Below are 19,257 nucleotides of genomic sequence, written 5' to 3' on the forward strand. Positions count from 1 at the left end.
AACATTTGCAGGCGTTTCATAGTAAAAGTGGGATTCTTAAATTGCATAGTCTGTTTTCTATAGGACTTTTGCAAGATTTTGTTACCAAAATAATACGTGTGGATAATTTTTTTGACTAATTCACTAGTACTCTGACTTCTTAGGCACTGAAAAAAATTGCTGAACAAACTCATGAAACTGATAATTCTGATATCTGTAGAATTATTTTTTCTGCTTCTAAATGTGATCCTGTCAGTGTTGTTTTGGTGTTCATCGTGATAACAGCAACATGTGATAGAGGTTCTAAGAGATCTCAGAAAATTGAGCCTCACCTGGTACATAACTAGCTGTAGGTTTTCCTGACAAACATGCAGCTCCTTTGGAGTTTCTAGTCATGATAACTTGTCAGTCCCATTTTTATTTAATGGGATGGTAAAGTGGACTATAACCATGTAATATTGATGCAGAAGGTCCCTCTACAGAGATGATGAAATATTTAAAACAAAAACGGAGGCTGAACTTAAAGTCTTTCCACTTCTTTTTCCTCATTTCTTAGCCCATCATCCCTTTGTTCACACAGAATATTCGGGAAGGATATAGGATGCTTGGAAAAATAGGTAAGATTTACTTCATATGCATCTTTTCAAATTCTTGGAGTTTTTCTTTTATTTATATTTTCAAAATCAGCTGTTTCTGGGAAATACTAGTCTTGTGAATTTCTTTCGAATCTGTTGTTCTCTTTTAACTCTAGTAACTGTTTCTTTGTCATGTAAACCAAAGTGCACATGGGTTATCTAATCTAAATATGCATTTATTGAACTAAGCATTAATTGTTCTGTACATGGTGAGCCATTTAACCTGATATTGAATATGCAAGAGGTAATGTAAGAGTAGATAATTATTTTCAAGATTATGTGTGCTGCATATTGTTTGACCTACTTCATGTAGCCTTTTATCAAACACCCATATCATTTAAAATTTGTTTGTTGCAATCCAGACACCATTGTGATTCAGGGACTCTGCTGACTTCTAAAGGTTCTCTCTCAAAATGTAAACCTCCCCTCCTCTTTTTCTAATTCACAGGGTTTTTTAGGTGGTTCTATGAATGTTCTCGATTGTTACTCGTTCCTGGATATGGAGGGTTCCCAGTCAAACTTCGCACATATATTGGAGATCCCATTCCATATGATCCAAATATAACAGCTACGGAACTAGTTGAAAAGGTAAGTTGGATGTTCTTTTTGTAATTTCAGGGAGTCTACGGTCTTAATTTAAATGATGTTAGTTAGGTCTGAAGTATTTGACATTAAATTCCATGTCTATTGTTTCTTATGAAGTAAAGCTTTCTTACAGTACATTGGCCATCTTACATAGTGTACTGTTATTCAATAACGTATCTCCGGCTGAAATATCATTTTATCCTGATAACATTATCTTATACTGTTAGATTCCTCCACAGATTTGTGCATTGTTCTAATCTCATCGCCATCCTCCCTGGCCTTCTCCGTCAATACTTTATACCAGAGGTTTCTGAACTGTGTTCTGTGGAGCACTTGCTGTTGGTCGGTGAAGAGTTGGCTAATCACAAGGTCCTGGCTGTGCTCCTTGTTTCCAGATGGGAAACTGTCTTAAAAGAAGCTAAAATACATTGCATTACATTACATTATTTAAACTGATGTAAATTAATAACTTTTATAAATGCCCACACAAGGCTCTGGTGCCTAACACATACTTAATATTACAACAAAACCCCAGCAGCATTAACACAATCTTTCAGAGAAGAACTCTCCCAGCCAGCCACCCACAGAAGAGCTTCTTTCGACACATTCCTAGTTTCAGACGGTATACTTCAGCCCCCTCCAAAAACCCATCTAACAGATGTCTGGCAGCTATTTAGAGCAAGTTCTAAAATCTTAGAGCTCTCACAGAGAGTGCCCGGCTATCCACTACTCTCTCCTTTCTAGTGAAGGGGATTCAGCTTGAGTGCCTCTGGTGACCACAGCTGTGGCATTATGGCACGGGAAGAGAGGCAATTTCTCAGGTAGGCAGGTCACAGGCTATTTAAGGCTTCCTAAGTCATAGCCAACACCTTAAATTCCACACAGAGACCATTACACAAATGCCAGAGCACTGATGTCATGTGTTCCAAGAATGATGCCTTACTCAACCAGAGTTCCACTGTTTTCTGCCCTAGTGTTCCTCTCTGAATGCTTTTAATGTGTAGCTCTAAAGAAAGCACATTGCAACAGTCTACTCTTGGATAATAAGGGTTCAAATGGCAGAGGTGCGTCTTTAAAGGATACAAGGTCCTAATCAGACAAAGAAGGTAAAAAGCTGACTGGGTTACTGCTGTCATATTATTGTCCAACAGCAGCTGAGTGTCTGCAATCACTCCTGAGTTGTGAACCCTGTGAAGATGCACTCCCTCAGTTAAAGAGATGGAAATACTTCTGTGAAGTTACTTTTGGATGTAAGCAATCAGCTGTGTTGCTAGTGGGATATTTTCTCAATCATCCCTGAAGGGGAAATGGTTTATGAAAAAAATTCTCTGCTAAGGTGTGTGTCCTATCTTAGGGAAAAGATTGGGAACCTATGTCTTGAATAAAAAAAAAAAAAAGTCCTGGGTGGCACAAAGTAGGTTGAATTTAGGTATCTTGATTATAATACGTCTCATTTTATTTTGATCTGAATGAAAGTACTTCTTAGGTTCTGTCAGGGTTCCCTCCCCACTCTGAACTCTAGGGTACAGATGTGGGGACCTGCATGAAAGACCCCCTAAGCTTATTCTTACCAGCTTAGGTTAAAAACTTTCCCAAGGCACAAACTCTGCCTTGTCCTTGAACAGTATGTTGCCACCACCAAGTGATTTAGACAAAGAACAGGGAAAGGACCACTTTGAGTTCCTATTTCCCCAAAATATCCCCCCAAGCCCTTACACCCCCTTTCCTGGGGAGGCTTGAGAATAAACAAGATGAGCACAAACCAGCCTTGGATTTTTCAGACCCAAAAAAACAAATCAGATTCTTAAAAAACAGAACTTTTATTAGAAGAACAAAAAAAGATAAGAGAACAACTCTGTAAGATCAGAACGGAAGATAATCTTACAGGCAGTCAGATTCAAAACAGAGAATCCCTCTAGGCAAAACCTTAAGTTACAAAAAGACACAAAACCAGGAATACACATTTCCTCCAGCACAGCAAATTTCACAAGCCAAATCAAAGAAAACCTAATGCATTTTCTAGCTAGATTACTTACTAACTTTACAGGCGTTGGAGGGCTTGCATCCTTGATCTGTTCCCGGCAAAGGTATCACACAGACAGACAAAAGCCTTTTCCCCCCCCTCCAGATTTGAAAGTATCTTGATCCCTCATTGGTCATTTTGGGTCAGGTGTCAGCCAGGTTACCTGAGTTTCTTAACCCTTTACAGGTAAAAGGACTTTGCCTCTGGCAGGAGGGATTTTATAGCACTGTATACAGAAAGATGGTTACCCTTCCCTTTATATTTACGACAGGTTCCAATATCAGACCCCAGTCCAAACACATCTATAGTCATCTGAGTTGTGCCGCTCCTGAACGACTGTGGGTCTGAACAACCCAGGAGAGACTCATCAAGTTAGGATGAAGTTCTTCCTCTGGGAGATCCAAAGGAGAGAAGAGAAAAGGATCTACTGCTGCAGACTGTGGAACACAGTGGGCAGTGGAGAGCTAACACAGGCTTCTTATCTCTAACCACCTGCTCTTACTCCCATTCAACTCCTCACCTCTGCTCTGCCACACACAGTGCTTCATCTCCAAATAGGAACAGCACGACTGTGTGGTCAGGGATAGGTAGACAAGCTCAGCAGATGGGTTTTAGTTTTGTGGTGATGTTAATATAAAAAACGCCTTACAGTGCTTTGGGGCATGAGAAAGGGCATAATTAATATGTGATTTATTTCTTTATTTTTTGGTTGCAAGTGGTTAAACTTGGAGGTCAGATACAGTTCCCTCACTGCACTTTCTTGGCTAGTCACTCATTCAGGAAGTCGTTTAGGACAAACATTAAGCATGATGTCCCCAGCAGTACTAAAGGGGTTTTTAATGGTCCATGGCTGCCAAGTCTCCTCTTTAACAGCTTAGAGAATGAGTGTAGAAGCCTGAAAAGAACAGTGCTCCTGTATTCTTCCCTCCCAGACTTTGCCTCTTCCAGCCCCCACCCCCGCCCAAATTATAATCCGTACAATAGGGAAGAAAAGACTAATCTGTTGGGTTGTCTGGAATCTGTAAACTATGTGGCAAGTGTATTAATGCAAGGAGGCAGTGTAGAATAGCTATATAGGCATTCCACAGCCATCAAGAAGGGATAAGCTTCCCTGTAGCCTACACCCCAAATCACAGATTACCTTGCAAAGGCTTTGTCTGCTTAGCTTCATCAGAGAGGCAGGTCCTCATCCACAAAGCATGGAGGCAGCAGAAGTGTTGTTTCAGGATGTCTTGCATCATAGCTCCTTGCCTTCAGGCAGCCTCTGTAATCTTTTTCTGTGGGGGCTAGAAGGACTGTACAATTATTGCCTCTTTCCTCCTAGTTTTTTTATTCCTTTTCTATTTTGTGGTATCTTTTTGATTCTATAGTGATAAGTGAAGCGTAAATGCTTATCTGGATAGAAGATGATTGAGGAACTTCACAAAGCCGTTTCTAAAACCAAAAATGACTTCAAATGCAGGGAAGCCTGACTTCCTGAAGGAGCAAAATACCTTTTTCTGCTCCCAGGAGCCATTCATTTGGATCTGGGAATACAGGAACAGTTAGATTCCCACACCAGCATAAACATGATTTCGACCACTTACAAATTCAGAGAAGCATTTGTTTTCCCTTAGATTCAGATCATCAACGTCCTGTCTCCCCTTTCCCCTCACCACCACCACAGAGGGGAAGGGCATCCTGAGTGTACAATGGGAAAATCCAGGGATAAGGGAAAAACACACATTTTGCGCTTTTAAAAATTTTCAAAGAACAAATAATCTAATCATCACCTTGTTCTGTTCTGTAAAATAGATCCAGAAGATCCAAAGAGAAGGTCTGAAAAGGAAAGGTGACTTCTTTTCAAAGGAACAAGGGGAAAGGGTAGAAGCCTTACTTAGACAAAATGACAAATCAGCCCCTGGACTTTAGGAGGTTTCCATGTTCTCCTCCTATATTTGCTTGGTAAAGGGGGACTCCTGCAGAAAGCTGAAGCAGCAGGCTTTCAGTGGTCTCTTCTTTGACGACAATGGGATTGCAAAGGTGTATCTGAGGGCATAATTTGACCTGCAAAATCTTTCATAGAATCTCAAGGTTGGAAGGGACCTCAGGAGGTCATCTAGTCCAACCCCCTGCTCAAAGCAGAGCCATAATGAGGATGCCTGAAAAAGGGACAGAGCTTGACTCTAAATCCAGGAGTTTGCAGGAGTGGCTATTAGTGAAATTTCATGCCATTTGTGACATGGGATTACTATTTATCCCAGATTAAGTTGTCCTGTGAATTTAAATTGCTGATGAATAGCTGACAGTACTATTTGATAAACATCACTTTGAACACGTAAGATCCTGCAGGCTCCTAATATTTGTAATACTTTAAGATTGGGCAGTGGCAGAGGAATATCTTAAAGGTTCTCTGCAGAGCAAAGGCAACTATTTGTTTTGCCCTGTACTTATTCCTCCTGCCTTGGAGGGATTACCTCACCGTTTTTTTCCAAAGATGCTTTTCAGTGGCTGTTAAATTTGTTTTGCAATAGAAATGACAATTGTCTATAGTCTTCTCTTCCCTTTTTTTGGTATAGGAACTGACTAATGATATCTCACAAGGCTGTATCCTAAACTGAAACTCTTCAGACACAATCCCTATTTATCTAAGAAAAAATCTAGCCTTTGTTTGATTTATGGGAGAGAGGAACAGAGGGAACAACAATTTGTGGGTAGTCTCAGGGACTGTTTGGAGGGAAAACAGAAATTTAGCTCAGGATATCACTTAAGGCTGCAATACTAATTTAATCTTCTAGTGATTTTATCAAAGTTCTCCTGTAAAGAATGGAAAAGTCTATTTCCAATGAAAAATATATGGAAATAAAATCCCAGAGTCTGGTTTATTTACTTATCATAGAGGAGCAATGTGTTAGGGCAATGCTCTGTTCCCATCCTGTGCTACCCCAGAAACTCTCACACCCACTTTCTTTTAGAGTTCACTCTGTATTTTATTACAAACCATTCTCCCAACACCAGTGTAGTGCAACATCACCGTTTTTAATTCCTACAGTTTTTAGTCCCTCTTTACCAGGACATTAGGAAATGAGATATCCCTTTTTGGGAACTGTTTCAATCTGGCTCAGCTAGTCCAGTCGTCTCCTCTTACAACACTTCCTTCCTGGTTTATCAGGTTAGCCATCTGAGGCCTAATTAGTTCCTTACCTCCCCAGCATCACTTTCTGATTAGCTGCTTACTCAATCAGCCATCAATGGGAAACAAATTCAGGCTACAGTGATCAGAGTGCTGATCCACCTGTCAGGCCTCAGCACTCTCTCACAAGAAACTAATAGCAAAAAGGTCTCGCTTTGCAGGTCATCTTGAAATATGTAAACTCAGAGGCAGTTTCTCTTGATTTTCCATTTAAAAAAAATCAAGAAAATATATTAATACAACATGAAATTAAAGACAGAAAAATCAGGAAAAGGTGAATGTTTTCACAGTGACTTGGGGAGATCTTCCAAGAGATAAAAGGGAATTAGATGCCAGTTCCCATTGACTTGCATTGACTGCCCTTTGTGCATTTTGAAAGTCTGCCCTGATCCTGTACTACTATTATAGTCAAATCCTACTCTTCAGCCTCCTAAACATGAAATACCTCGCAGAGCCCTTCAAAATGTGTAAGAAGGAACCACATTCCAGTCACTTTTTCCCTTGCATGGACACATGCAAGATAGCAACAAGGTGGGTGAGGTAATATCTTTTATTGGACCAACCTCTGCTGGTGAAAGAGACAAACTTTTGAGCTACACACAGCTCTTATTCAGGTCTGAGAAAGGTACTCAGAGTGTCACTGCCTAATAAAAGGTGGAGCAGATTGTTAAGCATAAGAAGTTAACATATGTTGCAAGAGACCATTGAAGATGAAGTGGACAGTTACCACATCTGCAGTCTTAGGACAAAGGAGAGTTAGTGGGTCATAGATTGTGGTAATGAGACATAAAACCAGCATCTCTATTGAGTCCACGATGTTTAGTGTCTAGCAAGGTTATGAATTTAAGCTCCATGTCTTGTCTTTTGATGATGTTATTCAGGTTTTCCTTTTATTACAAGGACAGAGAGGTCAGATATGGAGTTGATCATTTCAGGAAAAGTGTTTGTCCATGGGTGATAGGGTATTTTTGTCTTTTATTATTAGGACCAACACAGTTACAGCAACACTACATACAAGATATATAGTTAGACATCTGCAAATGATAAATGTTATGAGACAGATCCTCAATTGGCATGAATTGGCTGAGGTTCTGGCCTTACTGGAGCACAGTGGGGGTTAATGCCACTATCAGAAATGTTTTTCATTTCCTGACTCTCATCCATTTAAATAATTTAGAAAATTTTGGCCAATATATGTGCCTAATCTTAGGCTCACTAATCCATAGTTAGGTGCCTAAATAAATAGTCTGATTTTTTTCCACAAGTGTGGAGCACCCAAGAGCTCCCATTGACTTCTTTAACTAAAACATTTTTTTGATGCTGAGGGGAAGCCGTTGTATCACTTTGGGTGGAATAAATGGGCCCAGAGAACAGGAGGTGTTAACATGATTGTTGTTGTACAATATGAACCATTTTAAACAAGGTTTGGGGTCTTGAGTACAGAGACCTTAGGCTGCTTAGTTATTGTGGCAAACATAACGAGAAAATTCCTGGCAAAGGCTGAAATATATTGATTGATATACATGAAAGGAAAAGAATCAAAACAAGGCGAAAAGCATTGGAATTAAGTGATTATGCAAAACAAACAGTCCCTTTTTCAGAGATAGCAGATATGAGTTAGAGTCTCTTGGTCTGTCAAGCAGCCCATCTTGGTGGGGAAGAGTTAGTTTTGCTGTTCAGTTTTCAGTCCTGCTTTTGACAAAAACAGACACAGGAGAAGAGATGGAATAGTATAAGTAGGGGGAAATACAGCTTTTGTTGATGTGCTCAGGATACAAAGAGGCTAGTCAGGGATATCATCTGATTGGTCTGTTTGTTTCCAGGGGTTCTTTCAACCCAAAGCTCTTGGTAACTTTTACTCTGTGCAAGGTGGTGTCAGGAAATAAATCAGGGGAGACACAGCTGTCCGACCGATAGATGGCTGGCACAAACAGGACAACACAAGAGTGCTTTCACTTAAAGCTAAACTTTACTTAGTCTCAAGCACTTACACACGTCTGCAACAGGTTAGTAAAACACCCCCAACCCTTGATAATTACCAAAGCTGAGTGTGGCTCTCGAGTGGCACAAAGGCAGCCCGTCTGCCAGTGGGGAACACAAGATGCATTCAGAGGGAGAGTCCAGTCCTGGAGAGTCCCTCTACCTCAAACTTTTCCCCCTTATTTATATATTAGTAATAGAATGACATGTCCCGTAAAGCAAACTTGTTAAGTGTAAGCAGAGTCAGGATGAGCTCCACCCTGACATCTGGTGGTGAGCTGTGGCAAGTTGTGGAAAAATAAGATCAGGGGCCGATCTTTTCGCATAGGCACACCCACCCCGCCTAGAAATAGGCCATAGCTGCCCAAATGGTCACTTTGGCTGCTGTGGGATCCCCAGTGTCTCTGTTATTGGGGCAGGAAGAATAAATGGTTATTACCCTGATTATGGGAATCAAGGACAGTGGAACTGTACTTGGCCTTTTGTTATGATGGAGGGACTCGCCATCAACTAAGTAGCACTCGCAAGGCAAGGGACATGGGTTCCAAAACTCTGTGAATGGAGAGAAGCTGGGGACAGGTATTAATACTTGGTGGCATAGGCCCCCTGGTGAGGGCCTTACATGCTAATTGCACTTCCTCCTCTCTCCACTGTGGAATATCAGAGCTAATTTTGATTCCATTAGGAGTCTAGTTACAGGCTGCTGAGCTGAATTCACTTTGGGCTAATGGTGCACCAGCACTGAGGCTCCCCTACTACAAGCTGAAATCACAAAAGAGTGAAACTTACTAAGAGCTGAAATCACTGAGTGTTGTGTTAAGTAGTGGGGGAGCCTGAAGATATATGGTGGAGCAGTTTGCGGGACGGCGAGCAGAGCAGCTGGTAGAGCAGAGCAGTTTGTTGGATGCCTAGAGCAGCTCATGGGGCGGCTGGCAGAGTGGAGCCCCATGGAGAGGTGGGGCCATCAGCTTTGGACCACGTAAGGTGCCCCTTAACCCTCCCCTCTCCAATCTCTACCCAGGTTGGGAGGTAAAACTCTGCAGATAAACTTTCGAACTCTGGGGTTGCCCTGACCAGGGACAGAGACTTTTGGGTCGTTGGACTTTTGGGACTTTGGGTGATTTTGGGTTGATGGACTCAAGAACCAAAGGGAAAGGACATGCCCCAATTTGCTTGGGGTGGGTTTTTTGCTCATGGGTTGTGTTATGAATCCTGTTGGTGGTGTTTCCCCAACATAATGACACATTGTTTCTCTCTGTTATTAAAAGGCTTTTTGCTACACTCAGACTACGTGCTTGCGAGAGGGGAAGTATTGCCTCTTGGAGGCGCCCAGCGGGGGTGGTATATATTTGTCCCAGGTCACTGGGTGGGGGCTCAAGCCAGTTTTGCATTGTGTTATTGGAATGGAACCCCTAGATACTGAACCTGGCCCTTGTTGCTGCCAACTCTGACAGGCAGAAGGGTTACATGAGTAAGCAGTTTTAGTGGTCAAGCGAGAGGTTCCTTCTGATGATGGATTAACCAGGTGTGGGTTTTTCCAGAGTTCGCAGCCTTGAGGCCCCAATAGACATTCCTGGGGCACATTCTGCTCTTCTAAAATGCATGTATCAGCAACTTCTACACAATTCTTATCAGGAAGGACATGGGGTCAAGCTGCCCTCTCTGTGGCACCCAACCCCCCCCTCCCCTCCTGCCTTGGTTAAACTGAGACTGCTGAATGGCCAATTTACAGCCTGCTGACTTGGCTGCTTTTAGCAATAAGCCATAGTGGTTTCAGGCACTTTACTGGTTTGCCAAAGTCTCCTTGTACAGGTTCAGGTCCCTTGCCTTTGCCAGTCGTTCTCTGACTGGCAGAGTTGGATGGATCATCTCACCTTGTTATGCTGGGACCATGTGATGCTTTTGGTCTTCAGATTAGGCAGAAAGCTGAGAGAGGACAGGAGGTAGATGGTGAGGGACAGGAAGGGGGACACGAGAGAGGAGGACAGAGTTGGACCTCATGTATCAAGTTGGGGTCCTTGCTGGGGCAGTGGTGATGGTTAGGCACAGGGCCGTCCTTAGGGTTTATGGGGCCCTATGCAATATTATTAAACTGGTGCCCCTATGCCCGACCACAGCCCGGGCTCGCAGCCCGGGGGGGAAGGTGGAGGGATGAGGCAGCAAAGGATACCAAGCCGCCTAGCCCACCTCATGGCAGCAGACAGTCACAGTTCACAGCAGAGACCCCTGTATCCTCTCCGTCATGCAGAATGCACCATGCTGATACATTCAGCTCTGTGAATACGGCCCCTGCGCACTGTATGTGGGAGCCGACCTGCTCTTATCTGCTGTCATGGGTGGTGAGCGAAGCTGCCGCTTGGTGAGGCTAGCTCCCCAGCCTTCCAGTGGCCCCGCCCATACTCCACCCCTGCTCTGCTCCAGGCCCCACCCCACTCTGCTCAGGCCCTGCCCTCTCCCCACTGTCTCTCTCCTCTTCCCTCCCCCTCCCTGATCACCCCCTTCCAGCCAAATCCCTGAACCCAAATGAAGCAAATGACATTTGAAAAAAAACACCCTTCTCCAATTTCTTTGTAAAAAAGGTGGAGCATGTTTTCCACTGTATGCCAGAAGGTGAAGATTGGACATGCAGAAGGGACCTAATTAAAAGCACTAAATTTGGGAATAAAAAATGTCAGTCATGGGTTTTTTGATATACACTGAAGTTTGTCAGAGATTTATTTGCAAAAACTGTGTAGTAAGAGCAAGTCAGCTGTTGTGCTGAATACAACTTTAAATATTATGGAATATATGATGCAGCTCTTCTCTGCTTTATATTTTCTTAATCAGTATTTCTAAGATGATTTTATATTTTAAGTGTACTCTTAAGCCTTCATAAGGTAATAATTCCAAATTACTACATATTTAACTCACTAAAACAAAGACATGATTTTAAATTAATCAGTCATAGGGGGTTAGTGTGTTCATAGCAATGTTCATTGCTTTTAGAAAAAGGGAACACTAATTTACTTTGTGTGATCTCCATAACAATAGACATGTTTATGAAATTTCACCAACTTTAAAAAATATGTTTCTAAAGATGTTAGGCATAACAAAGGATTTTATGACAGGTTTCAGAGTAACAGCCGTGTTAGTCTGTATTCGCAAAAAGAAAAGGAGTACTTGTGGCACCTTAGAGACTAACCAATTTATTTGAGCATAAGCTTTCGTGAGCTACAGCTCACTTCATCGGATGCATACTGTGGAAAATACAGATGATGTTTGTTTTTATACCCACAAATCATGAAAAAATGGGTGTTTATCACTACAAAAGGTTTTCTCTCCCCCCACCCCACTCTCCTGCTGGTAATAAACACCCATTTTTTCATGATTTGTGTGTATAAAAACAAACATCTTCTGTATTTTCCACAGTATGCATCCGATGAAGTGAGCTGTAGCTCACGAAAGGTTATGCTCAAATAAATTGGTTAGTCTCTAAGGTGCCACAAGTACTCCTTTTCTTAAATGATTTTATATCTTACTTAGGTACTGATTTTGCTAGAGGGTTCTCTTAAAACTAGTTCCTCAAATAGTCAGAAGTAAAGAAAGGTAAACTTGTTTGTCCAGGTATCTCTCAGGAAAGGGGTGTTGTCCCTTGGGCTCTCTTCAACAGGGGTGTGAAGGGAGAAAGGGGTGGACAGAAAGGATAGGAAGACTTTGGAAGCAAGTTTTTTGTATTATAGTAATTAAAATTAAAATGTGTATTTTATATAAGGGTGATCCTTTGAAGGATTTATTTAAAACTATATTTATTTAAAACTACATCTGAAGATCCAAGCATTTAAGGCTAAAGATGAATACTCAGATAGTGCATGTAAAAATCTATGCAAGGATTTTTTTAGAGATGTGATTTTATCATCTTTAGCAACACACGAATGAAATATTTTTAAAGCAAATTTTAAACTAAGGTCCTGTAGACTAACACGTTCTGAGTAAATATGACAGTAATGCACAACTGTTTTTGTCAGTAAATTCAGAAACTGACAGTATATATCTGGGGGTTGGCAAATGCCTGTTAAATGGCTTCATTACCACTTGAATGGCTCTTTAACCATTTCAGTGTTGTGCTAATTGGTCTGGCAGGCTGGAAGTCTTTGTTACTAGATCCCCTCCAGAGTAAGAGTCATCAGGCTGCAGCATCTAGCTGTGGGAGCCTACAGGGAGGCTCAGAACAGGGATAGGAAGAGGCAGGTGGGTGGACTGTAAGTGAGCTTTCAGAGGAACAGCCGTGTTAGTCTGTATTCGCAAAAAGAAAAGGAGTACTTGTGGCACCTTAGAGACTAACCAATTTATCTGAGCATGAGCTTTCGTGAGCTACAGCTCACTTCATCAGATGTTTACCGTGGAAACTGTTTCCACGGTAAACATCTGATGAAGTGAGCTGTAGCTCACGAAAGCTCATGCTCAGATAAATTGGTTAGTCTCTAAGGTGCCACAAGTACTCCTTTTCTTTTTGTAAGTGAGCTGTAGCTCACGAAAGCTCATGCTCAAATAAATTGGTTAGTCTCTAAGGTGCCACAAGTACTCCTTTTCTTTTTGCGAATACAGACTAACACGGCTGTTCCTCTGAAACCTGTAAGACCCAGGGGTGCCCAAAATTTTCGGGTGCGCAGCCACATATGTCTAAGGACAGCCCTGGTTAGGCATCCCCACGGGTGTGCCAAGGTCCATGTGTCAGATGAAAATCCCCCAGCAGCAGCTGCAGTAGTGCTAATGGTTTTTCCTTTCTCTCACAAAGTCTCTAAAGGATCCCAAAAGGGGGTGATGGGCAGAATAGCCCATCCTTTATTTTGTCCACCAGTTAGGACTAATTTCTGAAGAACCAATTTTGGTCCATTGAGTTCCAGTCCCATACTTCTCTTGTTTACCAGACATGATGTTAAGTACAGCCCTTGGGTGCTATCAGTACATCCTCTCTGTTTAATTCAATCTCCTTTTTCCTTTTCTTAAATAATGTTCTACAACAAGGGATTGTGACAATTATGAACTTTTACCCACTTTCCACACATTAAGCTCATAATCAGAGAAGGCCCTCTGGGCCCTAATCATTACAACAGAGCAAGGGAAAGGGTCGAGGCTGAATATTCATCAGATTTTAGTCTGAGCAAAATTATTCAGTAGATGAGATTTAACATGTCTGAAAAACCAGGGTTTGTAAACTGCTTAAGAAACTATCTTTTTACATCCTACACCTCTCTCTTTATTTGATGCATATGTTTATGAATGGTAAACATTTAAAATAGGGATTGAAAAGGTAGTAGCTGTTTTTGAAGGGGAAAACTGCCTTCTACACCTTGCATCAGAGGTTTTACATCTGAATAGGATTTCCGCAGTGATAGCTTTGTTAAAAGATCTTTATAACAACTCCAATTGAAAAACTGTGAAACTTAAATATGAAATTATATCGAGTCACACAGTTTAAGGGCTCAAACCTGCAAATACAGGTGAATAATTTCACTTACAGCTATAGTCCTATTGAAGCTAATAAAATTAATCTCCTGAGTTATGCATATGCCTGAGGGTTTGCAAGATGGAGTAGTAGTGAGCTAATATTTTCATGTCACTTTTGGATATGTAGATCTGGCTGTTTAGTATGCTTGGTTATCACAGGGGAAAATACACAGGTGTGTGGGAATGAGACTATCCCTCAGCATGGGCTTCATGGGATCTTGTGAAGAATTTACCCTTCCTGCCTTCTCCTCCCCCAACATTTTCCACAGAGTTTTATGTACATCTTTAGCATCCTTGGGAAAACTAGAAGAGAATGATGATTGAAGTGGTGATTCTTGAAATATAAAAGGTTTCCCCCTCTTTCTTTCTTTTAACAGACAAAGATTGCCATTGAAACGCTAAGAGACAGACACCAAAAACTACCAGGAAGTATACTAAGAGCTCTGTTGGAACGATTTGATAAACATCAGAAAGAAGACTAGTGTATTTAAATATATATGTTGTTGTTAAGTATTAAAAACTGTTAGTGTAACTTGTGGGAAGAAAAATTGTAGTTTTCTTAAAAGGACAAGAGAATGCAAACTACATGGATCAAGCATTCAGTCATATCACTGCCTTAAAATCTCTCTCTCTCTCTCATCTGGTCTGGCAACTTCAATCCAAATAATAAAAGAAAAGGAAATTAAGAGGATCATTATACTTAGAGAAATTGATTAGAGATTCTTAAACCACATGAGAGCAGACATTATTCTGACATAAAAGTTAGAGCTTGTGTAGCATTAGGAGCACATTGTGGGAAGTCAATTATACAGGGAATTGACATCAGAAAACTTTTGTGTTTGGTCTGTTTCCAATTGTTGATAGGAGAATACAGCCCATGTACAGACCAGATGAGAGAGAGAGAGACAGAGAGATATTTTGAGACATTCTGAGTATAACACACTTGTAACTATATTTTAATATTTAATAAAGGTGCACATAAATGTATGAAAGGTAAAAAAGTTACGATTTATCAATGTTGCCTTTGCATTAATGTTGAGTGTTTCCCTTACAGTTTTTTCCTTTGAACAAAAAGCCTTTGATTAATTTTTAAAAATTGCAATTGAATTATTGATTGAGGTAAACTATATGTACATATATTTCTATTGGAGGTCCTTATGCGCTCTCCAAAAAAATGTTGGTACTCTCGTTAACAGCCAACCATAATAATTAAATAGTGTGATACCACTGTGACACTACACCCCACTACACCCCATATTCATCATAGTTGTATGATTGTGATATGTCTTATGAGCTGTCTATGGAAAAGTTATGATTTGCTGAATATTATTATCCTATTTGTGTGCATGTATCATTTTTGTATCTAAAGTTATGAGTATTGACTATGTATCTGTATTTCAAATGTGCTTACTCTGGGTAACAACTAGCCTTTCGGGTATAACAATGAAGAAGCTATACAGTGCTGGTGTGGCTCATCAACAAAGACAATGGAAGAACTTAGGCTTCCTGTGACTGTTTCAGCCAGGCTATGAGTAATGGCTGCTATGACTCAGCAAGGCATGAAAGGGCATGTGACCAGACCACATGACACTAAACTCCATTTTGGTACCTGTATTTTTTCACACAAACTGGGCTGGGACCTTAGCTTGGAACAAAGGGTTTCCACCATACGGAGAAACTATATAAGGTGGGGAGTGACATCATGATTTGTCTTCAGTCTCCTGCAACTCAACACCTGAAAGAAGCTCTGAAAGACAAAGGGTTCGTAATGGGGGAGGGGAACCCAAGCTGCACAGCAATTGTGATCTGTGCTTTAAGAATCTGCAAGCCTGCTTTTATCATCAGTCAGGGTGAGAAATTGCTAATCTGCATCCTATCTATCTAATACATTAGGTTTAGTTTGTATTTTTGTTTATTTGCTCGGTAATCTGTTTGCTATAACTTATAATCACTTAAAATCTATCTTTCTGTAATTGATAAAATTGTTTTATGCTCTATCTTAACCAGTATGTTTTGAGTGAAGTGTCTGGGAAAATCTCAGCTCTGTGAACAAAGGCTGTTGCATATCTTTCCCACATTGAGGGAGAAGCAAATATATTAATAAGCTTACATTGTACAAATCCCTGTGCAGTGCAAGATGGTACAATTCTGGGTTTATACTCCAGCTAGAGTGCAAGGCTGGGGAACTGGGAAATTGGCTGTCTGTCCTTGAGTGGTTTAAGTAAAGCACTCAGGTAGCTCAGTTGGGTGTGTGGTGTTACCTGCTGTCATGTTGGGTGACAACAGGGCCTGAAGAGGCTGGCTGAATCACCAGCAAAGCAGTGTAAGAGAAACCTGCCCAGCTGGGGAGTTAGGGGGCACAGTGGTTTCCATAGCTCCCAGACTGCACCCCAGAGGTGATAACCTGTCACAACCACTCTTGTTAAAAATAAATTATAATTGAATATAAAACCTCCGAACATCTGAAGAAGAAAAGATAAAGTGTGTTGTACATAACAGACCAGTCAACTATACTTCAGCCTACCGTATATGGACAATTGAGTATGCAATTGACTAGAAAGACATTATAAAGACCATTAGCCTGGCCAGGTCTAACTAACTTTGTATTAAGTATGTACCTGTGGTTTTAAATCTCTCATTGGAATATAGCTGAATTTGGTTGGTGTGAAAGAGCAAATGTATCATTACTGTATACAACTTTCTTAATTAACATGATAGCATCTTATCAGGAATGTGCAGAAGACTCAATGACTGGGCAAAAAAAGTATTCCCCAGTCTGGTACCTTTCAAAATAGGAGACTCCAAAGTCTAGATGGAATTATTGGTTACATTTCAGAATTATTTGGAACTGGAATGTCTATTCAGAAAATGGGTCAGATGAAAAATATATTTAAAAAACCCCCTGTTATCTATTTTGAGCACCAGGCAGTGGAAACCATCTCTAAATGCCTAATTCATGGTATTGAGGGCTAGCTACTAAAAAAAACCAATAGCATATTGTGTATAATATGTATAACATTGCTAAACTGTTTAACCAAACACTAGCAAAACTTGAATAAATTAATTGCAACAAATAAAAAGGTAATGGAAAATCAGGAAGGGAAAGCAATTATTTGTACCATTTATGGGAGTTACATGTTAACTACTATAACGAACTCATTAGGAAACACTGAAAAGGGAAAATTGCTTGACCTTATTAGTGATAAACAATCAGCTAAATGTTGTCCTCTGTGCATAACAAAAACTGTGTTAAATTGGCAATGTGTTAAATTGTGTGGACAGATCTCCTTTGTACCATTCATCCGAATCGGGGCACATTTTATTCAAAACAGTCTTGCTCAGTGTCTGGTCCCAGGTAAATTTGTTTATGGTATCACTACCAATATTGGATCCTTGACAAAGTGGTTACTGGCCATTCAGTAGGTTATCTGGAAGACAGCATCCACACAAAATAACTGGACTGAGGTCAACTACTGGTGTGTCACGCACCAATGCACACCTGAATACCTCTTCACATAGCTTCTTGTGCCAGGTTTGTTTTTGACATCACAACTCTAGTGTGTGGCCATGATGGCTCAGACCTGTACCATCAGATAGAGAAGCTAGCCACTGCTGTCTCTTACCTGATGAAGCTTACCAAATGATGACAACCAGAAGTAAGGGTAACCTATAGTATGAGTGGACTGTACTGTGTAATAACTACTTACAAGAAATTTATATATGGAGACCTCACTTGTAATGTCGCTACTCCAAATTTCTGTTTTACTCCTCATGTATGTAGCACTGTAGGACATGCTATAATAATGCCTATCCCTGTTTTTCAGAATAAGTCTATTATCCAAAATGAGCCCCAATATCAGGAGACGGTTGAAATTTACCTACTAGTTATTAACATGCATATTAATCCTCTGACTTTATATTTAAAAACAGTACTAGATCGGAAAGACACACACATTATTCAAATTGGAAATGAGGTGCATAAGGCAAAACAAGCCTTGAATGACCTTATCCATGATGGGGATCTTGAAATACTGGTTTCCTACACTTAAAGCAAAGTTGCATGTAAAGCTGTGTATTGATATTAGGTGTGTTAATTATGTATTGTCACTTACACGTTTGGTAAAACACTTAAAATCACGTATAACACCCCCCCCATTCATATATTAATTTGGCAAAGGTGTCGTCTTAACTACAACATTACCAAGGCAACAAGTGGGGATTTGTTGACCAATATGCTGGTGAGCATACATACGTATGTTTATATGTATTATCCTTACCATTACACATTAGCATTTATTAAGCAAAATAGTATAGCAGTTATAAAACCTAAATTGTCCTATACCTTTACTATAATCCCATTCTCTTATGCTAAGTGTCTCATAACATCTTGCATTACCTGACATAAGCTTTGGCTTAAGAAGCTTTGGCTTAATCTCAGGGTCAGGACACATGATTATTTTACCATAAGAACAGGTAGGGAGTTATTTTCACATGCCAGCATTGGAATGTCCTAAGGAAGAGGTCAGGATTTAGGATAGTTCTACCTAGGAGGTGCTTTCACACCCGGAATGCATATGTTCATGGGTACACTATGGTACCACAAAAACAAGATAGAAAGCTGATTGGTTAAATCTCATTTCAGATGACATGTACATGAACTTGTAGAAAGGTAGGATATGAAAAGATGGCTTTAGGGTAACTCTGGAAGCACAAGTTCTACATAAGGTGAATGTAATAACTCTGCATGAGATGGCTTCCCAGAGACTGATTCATATAGAATTTTTTTGGTACTATATTATTTTTGGCTTAAAGCAGTAAGCCTGACTGACAATGGTTATTTGGTCTCTTAAGTATATTTCACAACAAACCAAAGTGTGGTCAAGAAACTGACTACGCAATTTATTAACAGTTTGAGAACCCAAACCACCAATATTCTATATTTTAATTGTTACTTTTCAAAGGTAAAAGGCAAAAATAAATTATGTCTATTAATTTCTTATAAAGTAAAACTTTCTTACAGTAGCTCAGTCATCTCTTATATAGTTAATTGTTGCCCACTAACAGAGAGCTGGAGCTTTCTGTCATTGACTTATGACCTCCTTGTCTTAAATTCTCACAATTGTTTTAATTAGAACTGGTTGAAAATTTTTTGATGGAATAGTTTTCTATTGGAAAATGCTGATTCAATGAAATCCACACCTTTTGCAAGAAGAACTGATTGTGTTGCAATGTTTGATGAAACACTATTGAAGTTCTGCATTTTAATGTTATTTTGACTTTTTATTATAATATATGTAAAATGTTTTGACAAATTTGTTTCAAAATTGGCAAAAAAAATTGGAAATTTTTTTCAGGAAATTTTGAATTTTTTTACTTTTTTCGTTCAGATTCAGAAC

General features: G+C 40.2%; 1 protein-coding gene across 1 annotated transcript in view; it reads left to right on the plus strand.

Annotated features, from left to right (window-relative positions):
• Positions 1-16,907, plus strand: part of LOC125632460 (DGAT1/2-independent enzyme synthesizing storage lipids-like) — a 56,218-nt gene extending 39,311 nt beyond the window's left edge. Inside the window, exons 5-7 of the mRNA XM_048840691.2 lie at positions 536-596; positions 1,063-1,202; positions 14,239-16,907. Coding sequence (XP_048696648.1) covers positions 536-596; positions 1,063-1,202; positions 14,239-14,343 — 306 coding nt within the window. The 3' untranslated portion in view covers positions 14,344-16,907. The remainder of the gene's footprint in view (positions 1-535; positions 597-1,062; positions 1,203-14,238) is intronic.
• Positions 16,908-19,257: the final 2,350 nt, after the last annotated feature.

Source organism: Caretta caretta, chromosome 2 (genome assembly GCF_965140235.1).
Source record: "Caretta caretta isolate rCarCar2 chromosome 2, rCarCar1.hap1, whole genome shotgun sequence".
Lineage (NCBI taxonomy): Eukaryota > Metazoa > Chordata > Testudines > Cheloniidae > Caretta > Caretta caretta.